Source organism: Pteropus vampyrus, unplaced genomic scaffold (assembly GCF_000151845.1).
Source record: "Pteropus vampyrus isolate Shadow unplaced genomic scaffold, Pvam_2.0 Scaffold111, whole genome shotgun sequence".
Lineage (NCBI taxonomy): Eukaryota > Metazoa > Chordata > Mammalia > Chiroptera > Pteropodidae > Pteropus > Pteropus vampyrus.
This window is the reverse complement of record NW_011888892.1, coordinates 3,250,782-3,266,797: the sequence shown is the minus strand read 5'-3', so window position 1 is coordinate 3,266,797 and position 16,016 is coordinate 3,250,782. Positions and strand designations below refer to the sequence as shown.

Genomic DNA, 16,016 nt, shown 5'->3' with positions numbered 1-16,016 from the left:
ATGTGGCGAGACTGGTCATTCTTACATAGTTAGTGGGAGCGTACAGTGGCACAGCCCTAACTGGAAAGTTTCTTATAAAACTGAACATGCAATTACCGTAAACCTCAGCATTTGCATCCCTGGGCATTTATGCCAAAGAAATGAAAACTCATGTTCACAGACAAAGCGATACACGAATGTTCACAGCAGCTTTGTCTGTAATAGGCCCAAACTGGAAAGCATCCAGATGTCCTTCACCAGGAAAATGGTTAAAACATCTGTGCTACATCCGCAGCATGGAACTCTACTCAGCGATGGAAAGGAACATGTCATTGACACGACCACATAACTGAATCTCCAGGCATATTAAGCAGAGTGAAAACAAGCCAGTCACCGCAGAGGGTTACGTACTGCATGATATAATGTTTTCCCAATGACAACGTTTTAGAAATAAAGAAGAAATCAGTGGTTGCCAGGGATTAGGGGGCTGGAGGTGGAGGGGAGTGGAGGATTGTGATAAACGGGCAACGAGAGGGACCCTGGGGTGATGGGAACGTCCAGTGTCCTGACTCTGATGGCAGATTCATGAACACACGCCTCGCGCAGGCACCAGTACAGATGGGAAAGTCTGAGTAACGTGCATGAAATGTATCAAACGATCAAGGGTTGTTTCACTGGTTGTGGTTTGGTGCTACAGTTTTGCAAAATGTTACCATTGAGCAAATCTGGATACAATGTATATAACCTCTGTCTGTGTTACTTCCTACAACAACGCTGACGAATCTACAATTATCTCCATAACAACTGCAATAAAAAACAAGGGAGGAAAAAAGGTAAACAAAAATTTCTTCTAGAAATCACACGTGGTTGAGAACCTGACGGTCGCTGTTGGTGTTTACAGAAAATGCAAAAACCCAAGGGCTGGAAAGTTAACCAACAGCCCTTGTGGGAGATGGCCAGCAAGGCACATGTTTAATATTTAATAAGTAGAAAGAAATGCTCCTGATTTTTTAAAAGCCAAAACATGTGAAATGCAAACACCTTTCAAAAACCTAGCACAGAGAGCTGAGAATTGCTTTGCCTAATAAACACGTGGTTAAAATTAGATGGCAAATTGATGGCAAACAGTCCCCCTCTGCCCTTGACAAAGGCTAAAGGTGGCTCACGGTCGGTTTTGTTTTTCTCCAGGCGGCAGAGCTCAAGTTCTTAGCTCCAGAGCCCAGGGCCGGCATACGGACATCACTGAATCGGCAGCTCCATCCAGGCAAACAGCCACTTGCATCACAGAAGGGGGAGCCCGCGTACTCTGGGGGAGCACCCCCGTCCCCCCCACTAACCGGGCGCGATTCTCCCCGTACTCACTTATTCTGCACCGTGTTCATTATCACCCAGTCGGAAGGGTAGACGTTCTTTCCAATGAGGTTCTTAAACATGATGAATGTTTCCATCAGGAAATCCTGAAACGAAAACCAAAACATTGGAACGGCCCACCCAGAACGAGGGGACGCCCAGCCCCTCCCTGGGGTAATCATGGGGTAATCAGATTATAAGTGGCTGACTGACAACATCCTGACAAGGAACGGGCTGTGTAGGACTTCGCTCTGCCTGCTGCCTGAGCGCCACCCGACCGGGGTAGCTCCCGAGGATCTGTTCGGAACTGGTCCCCGCAACGTCTGTCAAACAGTCGCAAAGACTCAGGTCCCCAGAGGTCGCGAGTACGCACTCACACGTAAGGAGTGTAAGTCAGGTGATTATTATTATCGATGATATTTCTTATATTTGCCCTAAACCCATTTTTCGTTTTGAACAGGGCCCATCCAGGTGAATCTGGGATCTTGTCATCCACTCCTTTTTCTTCTGTAATTCAACAGATAAAGGGCTCCGAGAGGAACGAACCCCAGATCAGCTGCGCACAGGCGGCTGGCCGCGAACCCCTGGAGTACGCGCGCACGCTGCCGGCTCCGCGGTCACACCTCTGCGGTGGCGCCGGGGCCGCTTGCCCTTTGCGGTCGCGCTCCGCGGCCCCACCCCGCCTCCGGGCTGACGAGACCGTGCCTGGCATCGCCAAGGGGCGTCCGCTTCCTCGTGGCGCCCTCCCTTGCCTGCTGGAATCACAAGGGTTTCTTGACCCTGGCAGCCTGGCAGCTGTTCTGAGCTAACCTGGGCTAAGGACGGCTTATCCCGGCAGCCCACACGGCCCCTGGAGCGCCGGGCTGGGGAGGGGAAAGGTCAGAGGCTGCAGAATGAGTGGACGTTTCCCATCTATTTAATCTCCTGAATCATAATTAGGTGCAGCGGCTGTGAAGACCACGGTGGGGAACAGAATGTAAGCGGCGAGGCGAGCGATTCCCGGCTCACAGCCCTAAACGGGCGCTTCCTGCAGAGAGGCACACGCCAGACTTGACAGCGGCAGCCAGCTGAGTTCAGAGTTCAGAGACGCTGTCTGCAGCCTCGACAGCAACGCCACACACCCTCCCACGAACGGAGGCTCGGAGACTGGGCGAGCTCGAGAGGAAAACTCAGCCTCGCGTCCCCCGGACTCGGCTGCCACAGGCTTCGGCCACCAGGCCTTGGCAGCAGCCGTGTCCCGGGCGCCCGCCTGACACAATGGACGGCTTCTCTCCCCAGCTTAAATACGGAAATTCATATTTCACTACTAAAGTTTCCCCATTTTGTCAAGAGTGCCGCATTTTAATGACCAGGTTGCGTATCGTGCCAGCTGAGTGCTGTAATTGAGCCACATCTCTACTTGCATGAAATTGCTGGCTTTCTTGCAGATCACTCCTCACTGCCTAATAATGGAGATACAGGGTCTGGTTTTAATTATTCTGGAAGCATATTTCCCCAACTCCTTTTTTTTTTCTTTTTTCTTTCTAGGAAGCACAGCCCCATGCTTCATTAGTATGGCTCAGCTGCTAAATTTTGGTACTTTGCTGATGAGACGAAATGCTGCACATTGTGGGAGACAAGGTTTTGCGAGGCTTCCTCGTCTGCATAAGCCTTGAGCCTGGCGGTGGACCCCACCATCACATTTGCCTAGAACGGCTTATGTCCTAGAACAGGAAATTACGTGGGCACCTCCAAGGCAACCAGGGGAGATGGAGGACTAATAAGATATTTTGTGAACATTTCATCTTTTAATGCCCATCTATTCCTGCTGTGTTTCTTAGTTTGATTATTGACAAGATGTCCCATATACGAAGTGGGCAGCTCTAATGATAGCGATCAGTGTATTCCAGGGGGCAAACCTTGTCAAAAAGCCATCTACTTCTGCCCACGCCTCCTCCACCCGCCTGAATAAACGGTCACCTTCTCTCACCCGACCTGCTCGAGGGGGACCCTCGCCCACCCACCTGCGTCCACTCTTGTTCCTCTTGGTCCCACGCATCACTTAGAGTGATCTTTCCAAATTCCAAATCTGATCAAGGCACCCAGAATTCCCCTGTCTCCCACTTAACCCATGTTCCCAGTGGTTCTCCAATGTTCTTAAAGACGAACTACCTTAACTCTTATAAGTGGAAATCACTATTCCCTTATGTCAAAGAAACATCTGTTTTATGGAAGGACGCTCAATAGATGTTAAACTCTTCAGAGGAAGGATTGTTGGGGGTAGAATCATTGCCAGCTTCCTGTGGATGCCAAAGTATCACTCAGGGATGACACGATAATTGCAAAGGGGCATGCGTCTCCATGCCGGAGCGATCTGGCAGTCAAACTCATCACCATCGTCCGTAGTGGTCAGCTTGGTGTCCCCAGCCGCCCAAGAGACACAGCGGGGACCACCTCACTCCAGCTCTTGCAGAAGGATGAACTTAAGCTTTAGACAAAGTTTCCAGTTCGCAGGACATACAGAGGGACAGAGAAACAACTTGGAAGATGTTAGGAGGCAGCAGTCAACGATTCGAGAGTGGGGGACAGTCCGCAAAACTGTTGGTCTCTGGACTCGGTCCGATCTGGCTACATTACGAGGACCTTCCCTTTGCAGCACGGATGGCCTGGGTGAGCTGGAGGGACTCCCCGCATCACCGTGCTCCCCTCCACTGGACTGCGGGGCCAGGAGGGCAGGACCCGTCCACTTCGCCCACTGTCACCTTCTCCATTGTGCTAACGCCGAGTTGGTGTTTGATAGCCACCCTGTCCTTACTATAAAAGGACTTACCACGAAAGGGCTCTGCAGGCCCCAGACTCATCGTCCGGCACAGAGGGCCTCCAATAAAGCTTCGTCTATAAGGAAATGGCCATGGAAATAAAGGGACAGATGTTTGGCCCAAGACTCCTCCCCAACTCACGACGCTCCACGCAGGCTCTGGGAGCTGTTTCACGAGGAGCTCAAGCTCGCTAGGACCAGAGACGTCCAACAGCAGAATGTCTCCGAGGCGAGGACAGCCCCCGGCTGACATTCTTGCTCTTACAAAGCCTGCGACCACCCTCACCTGTTCCCAGGTGTGAGCTACCCCCTGGACCACCGTAGGACGTGCTGACATGCTCATGGACAAGGTAAGAAGGACGGGCAAAGGGCACGCGTCCCCCTGGCGAGGCGAGGGCAGGTGCCAGGCAGGGGGTCTCGGAGGGGTGGAACCTCTGCTGGATGGAGGCGGGAGGGCGTTTTGGACAGAGGGACCCAGGAGTCTAGACACCAGCCTGACTTGGTTCCCAAGGCAGGGAACGTGGGCCCGCCATGAGTCCACAGGGAGGTGACAGGGAGCCAGTTCTGTCCAGTGTCCACTGCCCTTTACCCTGTACTCACCTGACCTGTAGAACTACCTCTACCCACACCTCACTCTGTGTACGACACTACTCAGTCACTTGACATTTACCCAGGGCCACTTAGTGGGACTTGGGACAAGGGGCATGACAACGGTCTCCTCTGGAAGGTCCAGAGCACTCCCCATCCTCTTGTATTTCCCCTAGACACTGAGCAAGCCCTCTACCTCTGCTCCCGACTCCGAGATTCGGGCCCGTGGGAGCGCCACGCTCCCCAGTCAGCCCCTCCCTCCGCTGCAGAGGCTTCAAAGCCCCGCTGGCTCGTCACGCTGCACAGATCGCCTGTCGTCATAGAGGCTCGAGCGAGAGAATGCACATTTGTTCCCTTTTCTGGATCAGTCTTTCTGCCTCATGCTATGCCCCATCCTCTCACTGTCCTGGCGTCCACGGGAGGCATTCCAGAAACTGTAAAAGTGACTGCTCTGGGGCATGGGACTCTGGCGTCCACGATAACCGCAACATTGTCTGGGATCGACTCGCCAACAAGAAGAGCTGAATCTGAAGCGGCACCTGTCGCAAGGCAGCTGACTTGAGAAAAGGGCCTCAGCTGGTTTCGAATGGAAACATTAACTAAATCCCAACTATTTAACACAAAACGACCCTTTCTTTTTGCAGTAGGCTATCAGAGTAGAAAAACAGTCAAATACTCCGGTTAGCTGATGGGAGGGGACGCATTTTACAAAGGTTCTGACAGATCGACAGCAATAAAAAAGCTTTACAACCCTTGCACACGAATTTGTGATATCAAATCCACAAATGCCATTTTATAATGGAAATCGAATCGCCTGCAAATAAGTAATTTTCTGAACTGCTGTGTCTAAGGATAAAACACAAAAAACCCCTTGGGCCGCCGAGGCCACAACGCGCAGTAGGTATCAGGTATCCATTGCGTGAGGGGAGAGGGAGCCCAGGATCCAGCAAACCCCATGTTTATTTAAACAGCACCGTGTAAATAACCTTTCACAGTCTCCTGAAGCACGACCTCACCGTTCAGATTCAATATTTTAACACTCCGACCCTGTGGCTGCTCTGATAAAGGGCGGATTGCTAACTGGAGTCCTAGGTTTTCAGGAGGGTGGAGCTCCCTGTCCCCACTAGTCGGCCAGGATTATTATCTAGGAATTGTTCACACAGGTTCAGCTCCAACCCTCCTTCCATTGATCAGACCCGGGCCGGACCAGTTAAGATTCGGCGGTGGCATTAAATGGTGCACATATCAAGTGTAATTCCACCGTGCCGCGATGGCTAAAGCATCACAAAACGTGATGGATGTCACATATGTGAGTATCCCTCTACTTGAAATGGCTCATTGATATTTAAAAACAACCTAAACATACAGATACACAAACATACATACGTTCTTGTTCCTTGACTTATATTTAAGAAAAACTTCTATGACTTTAAGGTATAGACCCATTTTTGCTCTAAGAATTTAGATACAAATACACAGGCACGCACACACACACCTATGTAGCGGCAACAATTAATAAGGAAAGTTTTTATTAGAAATAATCCTTTGAAAAAAAGAATCACGGAATGCCTTCTCTTCGTCCCATCCCTTAATAAGACGGATGGAAAGCACAAGCAACCTAGTTCTGGAAACTGGTCGCCTCTTCTGTATTCTACGTGGATCTAAGGACCTCAGAAATGGAGCCTGTGCCACCAGACACCAGACTTCAGGTCAACGTCTAATTAGAAACTCTGCCAGCAAGGCTGGCTGCAGCTTTGTGGAGGGCGTCGGCCATGTGGCCACGGGGCCACGTGACGTTAGGCCATGACAGAGTCGGCATCTAGACAATGCCCTCGGCTAAGAGTCTGCTGATTTTTAAGTCTTGCCACAGTGTCACTGAGGACCACCAGAGACTCGCCTGGAGAAACACTGATGAACTCCCATAATCAGAGCTAATTAATAACGGAGCACAATTTAAGGCCCCAAAGGCCCTCTGGCTCTTGCCATTGAAAGTTGACCAATGCATGAACAGGAGTTTGCGGGTGACTCTTTCGGGAACCCCCGAATGTTCAGCGATCCTGAAGCACAAGAGAAGAAACCAGGACCAGAGCAGCAAAGAGCGTCCTCTGGGTTTGCGCCCAAAGGCGCGTCTGTGCGTCAGGGCCCCGTCGACTGTCCTCAGTGAGGCCTTCCCAGATGGCTTTGCAAATCAACCGGATGCAACTCTGCCCGCAAAATCCTACTTAAAATGAAAACATTTACGTCGGTGTTTTCTCTGAAAGTCTGGCCCCGAAACACAGGTATGTGAAAGGGTCAAAGTTAAACTCACCACGACATCTGTCCTCATTTTTCCAAAAGTCTTGATCAAGTGGGCATAATGGCAATCTTCCATTTGCCGCAGAATGGCGGTCATGCAAGCCACGAAGTTGCCCTGTGAATGAATCAGAAGATGCAATTAGACAGGGAGGGAAGAAGGCTCCTGGAAAAGCAGGTGTTGACCTGGAGTCTGTGATGGAAACCCGTCAGGGAGAAGCCACGGGGCGAGGGCAGGGGACCCCCAGTTCTGTCACCCCTGGCTGAGCAGAATAAGACGACCAGCAGCCTCCGATCTCGCAACCTTTTTTGTTTTTTTCTATTTCTTTCTCTCTAACTGCATAACATTAATGCTTCCTGACACATGGTTATACAGGCTGGAACTACGAGCTTTAAATATTTTTGCATGAAATAGGCAAAAATTACAGACAGGATTGAAATCACACCACTGCATCTGTGCTGTCTGGAAGCTTGGTGCCCTTATTACTGGGCAAAATGCGTGTGCCGCCACACCTCTGGGGCCGTGGCGGAGAGGCCTTTATTTCTCAAAACTCTGCCCGTGTCCCCCTTGGCCAATTTGGAGGCAATCAGCACCGACTCCACAGTGAATTATGGTCCAATTCTCCTCCACAAGAAGGATGTGGAGGAGCGCGGGCTCATCAGAATGTGAAGAGGGAGAGATGGGGATTTCTCACAGCAGACAGAGCCGGGAGGGGAGGAAGACGAGGAGGAAACAGGATGCCAGGGCCGAAAGCAGGGCATGGGGAAGGTAAGGCCAAGGCCGTCAGCAGATGGAGACAGCGCATGCGTGAGTCTGCGTGTGCGGGTCTGTGCGTGTATGTGTCTGCGGGCCTGTGCGTGTGTGTGTCTGCGGGCCTGTGCATGTCTGCGTGTGTGGGCCTGTGCGTGTGTGTGTCTGCGGACCTGTGCGTGCGTGTGTCTGCGTGTGCAGGCCTGTGTGTGTGTGTGTCTGCATGTGTGGGGTCTGTGCATGTGTGTATCTGCGTGTGCAGGTCTATGTGTGTCTGTGTCTCCGTGTGTGTGTCTGTGCATGTCTGTCTGCATGTGCAGGTCTATGCATGTCTGTGTCTGCGCGTGCGGGTCTTTGCGTGTGTATGCTGCATGTGTGGGTCTGTGCGTGTGTGTATCTGCATATGTGGGGCTGTGTGTGTCTGTGTGTGGGGGGCTGTGCGTGTCTGCATGTGTGGGCCTGTGCGTGTGTGTATCTGCGTATGCGGGTCTATGTGTGTCTGTCTGTGTGTGCGGGTCTGTGTGTGTGTGTGTGTCTGCGTGTGCGTGTCTATGCATGCCTGTGTCTGCACGTGTGGGTCTGTGCGTGTGTGGTCTGTGTGTGCACACAAAGGGGTTTGGCGAGCGGGCAGGCCGCTGACGACAGCGTTTCACCTCTGGGGTTCATGACTATCAATATCTTAAAAGCTTTCTTTGCTCTTAAAAACTTTCCCCTAAATTAATGACATTTTAAGAAACGTAGGACATATATTTTCTCCCATTAAATTAGTACAAGTCTGATAAAATTATAAGATGAGACCTGCTTTCAGACGCGTCCCCAGTTTCGCCCTGTTAAATGAGTTCCCAAATTGCATTCAAACGAACTCTGCTTCCGCAAGCACTACATCTAAAGGCCTAAACTGTCTTTAGCATTACTCTGAAATGCACGCTGCGCAGGGAAACGCTGAGGGCCGGGATTGTCCCCGTTCGTCTTCTCTCTGTGGGACACAGAGACGCTCCCGAACGCGTCCTCAGAGGGTGCCTTACGTAAACGGAACAAATGCAATGACGATAATATGGTATCTTTCCATTTGCCCAGAAATGTAAATTATTTGTGCACGATGATAATTACTGAGATTTAGATTCCGAGTCGGTGTTCAGAGAAAGAGCTAAATAATGCCCGTTTTCCAGCGGAGAGATGATTTGTGAAATAGCAAAATGTCTATTCACGAATATGAACTTTTGAAATACGTAAATACTTGGCCTCCCGTTGATTTCCAGAGAAGCCACCTCTGCGTCTTCTCTACGCTACGAGATGCCACCTTTTGGGTCATGGTCTTCATCATATCTCATGTTCATCGTTTCAATGCGTCAAGGGCTGTGCTGAGGCCATTAGAGCCACGGTCGCAGTTCAATCACACCGCTGATTCTCTCCTGGAAACGTTTTATCGGCAAGGACACTGAGCTGAGACGTGTTCCCATCCGAATGAATAAATAGCAAAACGGGTGTGAACCCGGCCCTGCTGGCTGCCAAGGCAGCGCGTGGTAGCTAAGCTCATTTTTTCCTCTCTTATCCAGATGCGCATTTTAATTCTTTTTTTTTTCTGAGAAATCTGAGGCCCCTGCTGATGGCCAGCGAGACCTGCATGGGCCAAGGCGCAGCCAGCAGAGGCTCACGTTAATTCTCAGACAGTCCTGAGAGCTTAAACAACGGCGAAGCATGATTAGAATCACCTGAATTGCAAAACCAGCTATGTCTAATCTGAAGCAATACAGTGATGTGCTTAACTTGAAATATCAAGTTCAAAGGAGAAAGGCAAGACCCCAGAGCGGTCTTGAGCACGCCGAGGGCATGAGCACAGAGCGACATTCACGAGAAAAGTCAGGGCGTCAGGAGCCTGGCCGGATACTCCGACAGGTGACGTGGACTGACTCGACGCAGGGGGCAGGTTGCCAGTAACGCTGAAAACTCGCGCAAGGCAAAGGCTGGGGAAGTGACGTGAAGCAGACAATGGAAACCTAACGACAATGGAGCAATTTCATAAAGTGAGTCCCAGGAGGAGGGATGTGGCCAGTCAGGAACCGTCTCTTTGGATGAGAATGTCACAGAGAAGGCGGCTAAGTGGCCTCTTAGCAAGGATGGGGACTGACTAGAGCAGGCCCGAGGAAGGAACAGAGGCAGGCCATCCCCACCAGTGAGACACAGACACACATAGACCCGTACACGCAGACACTGAAGGCCAGGCGGGGCACGCGTGCTCTTCACTTAACCCAAGGGACTGTCCCAGAAGTAACGTGCACTGTTCACTCTTTCCTTCCTCAGAGAAAGCAAATTTTCCAGTTTCAGCTTTTTTCTAAGCTGAAGCTTTGGACCTCACTAGGAAAGAGGCGGCATGCCTGTTAGAATCCACAGAAATGCACCCCCTTTCCTGTGGAATGGAGTTCTACCTCTGGTGAGCTGGCATTTTCAGAGGACGGAGGATGCAATGCCGGCACCATGCAGCCTCGCTGCTCACACGAGGCCTGGGAGCCCGGTGCAGAGGGTGGGTGGGCTTCCGGGGTGGGCGACAGGAGTCTTTATGAAAGCTGTTATCTGAAACCGGTTTGACACTAGAAACAGAAAAAGGGATCGCTGAAAAGAAAATTTTTATTCTGCAGAGTCAGAAGAAAATTAACCATTCTATGCTTTTCAAATGATTTATCTGAAATGCACTTAGAAGTCCTACAAAGTGTTTATTTGAAATGATGGGGAGATTGGCGGCTGGGTCGGAGGTGGCTGCACAGAAGGCCTCCCGGAATCCGAGCCTGGGGACCAAGTTCCAGCCCCAGCGGCTGAGTAAAAATGAGTAAATAAATAAAAATAAGACGTGTTCCTTACGACTTCAAAGCAATGCAAAATAGGGACAGAGGAGGCAGGCAGCAGTTGCAGGAAACTTAAAATTCAGGACACAGAATGCTTAATAAACAAAAACTGTGAACTTCATTAGTAATCAAAGCTGAAAATGATATATCCTTATTTGCTTGCCAAAATAGCAAAGAAGTATTTAAGTGCTGATAATGTTAGCAAGGGGGCCGGGGATGAGAACTCTTACACGCTGCTGGTGGGAGCATAAATTGCTATAACCTTTTTAAAAAGTAATTTAGCAATAGGTCTGAAAAGTCTTGGGGGAAAAAGGTACTCATCCCCTCGGTAATTCTAACAACCCACTTAAAGAAGTCATTCCAGATAGAAGCATCGCGCCCAGCACCGTCCACTGCACCGCTGAAAACATCCAAGTGTCTGACAGCAAGAAACTGCAAAGTAACATGGCGTTCTCTCTAAGACTGCAAGATGATATACTGGATGTCGATTCGATGCGAACCTCGGATAAACGGGGAAAAAAATAAGTATGTCCCAAATATCACACTGGGAATATATGGGACACATCCGCATATAAAAATGTATGTGCTGTTTATCTGAAGTTCAAATGGAACCGGGCGTCCTATGTCTTTATTTGCTAAATCAGGCCTCCAGACCATAGTGTCACGACGAGATATCACGCAAACGTTCAAATGCTAAGCATGAACCACGCGAACGTGGAATGTTTAAATGACACGAGACGGCGCCGGAAGAGCGAGCCTGGGAATAATTACGTAAACGTATTTTGTCCATATAAAGAATACAGCACAGGAAAAAATAAATAAAGAGAAGACACAACCGGAAGAAAAGACACCAGACAGTCACCAGAGGTGGGAGAACGGGCCCAGGGTATGTTCACAAAGCAAAAGTATGTTAACATTTTAAAAGGTGCTGAGGGGGGAAGACGTCACTTGGAAGCAGAGACCAACCCTCCCTGCTTCTGAGCCCCTCGTTCTCTACTCCCTTATCCCCGAAGATACCATTCACGGGGCTCCCCGGACTGGGGGCACCTGGTGACCCACTCTGCTTGAACCCTGGCCTGGGCTGGCCTCTGGGCCCGCCTAGAGCTACCCTTCATGTCCCGGTCTGAGATCTGTGTGGGTCCCAGTCAGTGCACCAGGCAGGTGAACAGGTAGAACAGAAGACAGGTAGAGCTGAGATCACGTAGAATGGAGGGTAGGTAAAATACAGCAGGCCGAACTGAGTCAGGTAGACCTGAGAATCGGCAGAATGGGGTGAAGCAGGGCACATTCTGCAGCAGGCAAGCGAACATAAGATGTCACTGTGGGATGCAGAGACAAAATGTTAAGGGCAGGACAGATTTTGGGGAACGAGAATTTAGGATGAGCCTTTCTCCTGTTGAACAGTGTATGTCAGCTCTCCCTAGCCGAAGGTCTAAGAGCCAGAATTAGAAGGAAAAATGAATTAGAAGGAAAAATCCCCAAGGAACTTAATCTGGAGTCCCAGGGGGCCTGTGACAGTGAGTCCCGTTTACATAACAAAGGCAGACCGAGCCCTGTGACTGGAATGTCCAGTATGAAATTGCTCTGGGCAACGCATCAACCAGAGGAGGCTTCTCCCCTGACCTCGGAGCTGACACTTTAAGAGGCGCACATGTCCTCTCTCTGGCCACGTGGCAGAAATTTTAACTCTCTTCCAAGTGCTCTAAAGGCCAAGGGGTTCGGGAGCCCGGTCTGGAGGGCAGGCACTGGGTCTGAGTAAAATAATGCCGCTCGCTGAATCGGGGATGACGCTCCACGCCGCCAGTGGGGATTTATTTAAAGATTTTAAACAGGTTTTCGCCACGGCAAGTATTCTCATTCATGTGGGTAAACGTCAAGTATATTGATGAAAACAAACCAACCTCATAACCATCATTAGAAGTAAAGAAAAAGTAATCCTCCGGTGACATTTTCAATATATTGCTAAATGACACTGGGCGAGAATTGTCGTCAAGGTGGGAAGATGTATGACTTGGTGAATTCTGAACGACTTTCATTTTGGGAGGCATTCAAGCCGAAGATTCCAGGCTGTGAGCGGCACTGTGAGAGCTGGAATACAGGGCCGGGGCGCGTAACTGAAGGTCGGGCCCGCCACTTAAAAGGCAGGTGAGACTCGAGACGGCCCCACGTGTGGGTAGGTCCTTGGTGCAGACAGGACGGAGCCCAAGAACGCACGAGGCTTTGTGCTTTCGAGAGGGCAAGACAGCGGTGGCCTGTTTCGGGGTTCCACTGCCATACTTGGCAAACGTATTTCTCCTGTGGTTAATTCAATAATTGATCAAGTGCATCAAATACAATAGAAGGACTGAATCGGGTGCTATGGTTACAAGCGAGGTTCTTGGAAAAATGAGTGTTCATTCACACCGTCTGAACTCACTATGCGTTTTCCCAGAAAAACAGTTCATGGTAAAACTCAGAACTGGGCTTGGTTTTGTTTTTTTGTTGTTGTTTTTTAAAGAAAAATACAGTCCCATTATGCCTTTATGCAATATAGGGTTAATTTTTACTCATTTAGTTTCCAAATACTGTGATTCCTTATTTTATAAAGGACCATAAAATGAAGATGGTTTGTAAAAATAAACTACACGAAATTAAAATCAGCATGGTTGATCAACTACACTAATGCTATCTATTAGCCATTTTCAACAACCGGCAACAAAATTAAACCTAAAATTTAAATTGAGTGCTTGTCTGAGTCCATAGAATACTGGTATTTTATAACGTTGCAGACACTACAGGGAAAGAAATCTAATTTTAAAAACAAAATCAATTTCAATTTTACAGTGGCAGTAATTGTATGAAGACATTTCCAGTCCAAATATGCCAAAAGGGCACATCTGGATCTTACGTTATCTATAACAATTACTTGCTACTTAATCAGTGTAATAAATTATACACGTATTCACGTTCGTTATGAGGATAAAAATAAAATACGATCAAAGTTTATATACACAATTATACGTTATGGGATAATGAGGGATATATACTTTATATAAAACTTCTTAATATAATTCACTTGTTGCTAACACAAGCCAGAGTAAAGCAAAAAATTTTACATTTATTTTATCCTCAACTCAGTAAATCAGATAACATTAGAGCCTTAGGGAGTTTAGAATCTTCAAAGTCTTCTGATATCGAAAAAATCAACAAGAAAGAAAGTCTATCCCTTCAACAAACGGCATTTTCAAACGGCACAATTAGACATCATACTGAAAAGACAAGAAAAGGGAAGAAGGAAGGAGGGAAAAGAAGGAAAGGAGGATCCACATCTTACGTCATTCACAAAAATCAACTCAAAATGTATCACAGGCCTAAATGCAAAATGTAAAACGACCGAACTTCTGAAAGCAAGCACGGGGGAAAACCTTGTGACCTTGGGCTAGGCCTATGTGTCTTAAATTCAAAAAGCATGAAACAGAAAAGAAAAATTGATAAATCTGCTTCTTCAAAATTAAAAACCTCTGCTCTTTGAAAGACAATGAAGAAAGAGAAAGAGCAGGCAGCGGCACTGGAGAAGATATCGCGAAATACACACGTGACGAAGAGCGTGTGTCTCGAATGTATGAAGAACTCTGAACACTCAGTAACAAAAACCCACAGAAAAAAGAAAAAGGCAAAAAAGTTCAATACACACTTTACCAAAAAGAGAAGTACAAAGGGCCAAGACACCCAAGAAAACACGCTCACTGTCACTAGTCATTAGAAAAATGCAAATTAAAACCGCAATCAGTTACCACTATGCACCTGTTGGGATGGCTAAAGTTAAAAAAAAAAAAATTAAGCAGGAAGATTCAGAGCAACTAAAATTCTCCTATATTGCTGGTCTGAAGGCAACACGGTAAGGTCATTTTGGACAACAGAGAGTTTCCTATACAGTTAATCATATGCTTACCACGTGACCCAGCCATCCTGCTTCTGCTTCTAGGTATTCCCCCCCAACCCCCTTCATAAAAAAAAAAAAAAAATATATATATATATATACACACACACACACACACACACACACACACACACGTCCATAGAAAGAGCTCTGTGCAAATGTTTACAGCCAACTGTCTTCGTAATTGCCATACCCTGAAGACACTCTATCTGTTCACTACCTAGAAAATGAACCGACAAAGTATGCCGCATATGCATGAGGGACAGTCCTGAGCAATGAAGTAGAACTATAGCTAGGGAAACAGGGACAATCCTCAAAACACTGTGCCAACTGCAAGAAGCCAGACACAAAAGTCAACCCAGTGTCTGATCTCACTACAGCGACAAAGAGGAAGGGCTTGGCGCCAGAGGGGCATGAGGACTTTTTTCAGAAGAATGGAAATATTCTAAATCTTGTATTCAGTGGTGGTGACACAACGGTACATAGCTGTCAAAATTCCGAACTAAAGAGTCTGGATTTTACTAAATAATCTTAAATATGTATATAACGAAGCAACTTTGAAAATCATACAATTCCCTATAAGTGATATGCAACATTGACATTTCAGTGGATTCCTTCTTGCTCTTGTACATATCGAAACAGACTGGTTTTAATAAAAACGGGACCATACTGTAATCATTGTAGCTTCTGAATGGTTTCGTTATTTAGCAGCGCAGCCCTACATCGCCTCTCGTTTTTCACACTTTTCTTGAGTATTTATGCCACTTTATTCTCGCACGTGAAATTTAGAGCACATTGAGTTTTTAAATTTCAAGTCCTACTGGAATTTAAATTGCGATTCCACTGACTTTTTAAATTAATAGAGAAATTTACAATTTCTCTGTCTCAGGTCTTTTACGCATTCAGGAATATTTTGTGGTTTCTCATCATATGGATCTTAAATAGTTCTTGTATCGTTGTTTCTTTTAGGAGTGCTGTTTTCAAAAAGATTTAAAAGTAAATGTTGAGTATTTTTATTGATATAGTTGGGGAAACTATTGAATTTATAGATCTCTCTTATTACTCTCAATAGTTTTTGTTACTTGAAGGTGGGAACAGTTCCAATGCAAACCAACAGCTGTCCATATTTTGCTGTCTTTTCTAATCGCTGTAAGTCTCATCTCTGTTCTAGACTTACTACACAGTCTTCCACCACCAAGACAAAGTCAAGTTGTAATAAGAAAAGCCAGCGTCTTTGTCATCTTAGAGATTTTACTGGGTGTGCCTTTAGGGCCTAGTTTTTTAAATTTATTTTTTATCTTATTGAGATATAATTGACATATAACATTGTGTAAGTTTAAAGTCTATAACTTGTTGATTTGATACATTTGTGTATTGCAACATGATTACCACCGCACCGGCTAACACTTCCATCAAGTCGCATAATTACCATTTCTCTTTTGTGGTGAGAGCCTTTAAGATCAAGTCTCTTGGATACTGATTTAACTTTTATGTGTCATG

The 16,016-nt window shown here is 47.5% G+C and overlaps 1 protein-coding gene across 1 annotated transcript in view; it reads right to left on the bottom strand.

Annotated features, from left to right (window-relative positions):
- Positions 1 to 1,308: 1,308 nt before the first annotated feature.
- Positions 1,309 to 16,016, bottom strand: part of LOC105295708 (dedicator of cytokinesis protein 1-like) — a 182,660-nt gene continuing 167,952 nt past the window's right edge. The window contains exons 7-8 of the mRNA XM_011365488.2: positions 7,023 to 7,124; positions 1,309 to 1,436 (exon numbers count right to left, since the gene is read on the bottom strand). Coding sequence (XP_011363790.1) covers positions 1,338 to 1,436; positions 7,023 to 7,124 — 201 coding nt within the window. The 3' untranslated portion in view covers positions 1,309 to 1,337. The remainder of the gene's footprint in view (positions 1,437 to 7,022; positions 7,125 to 16,016) is intronic.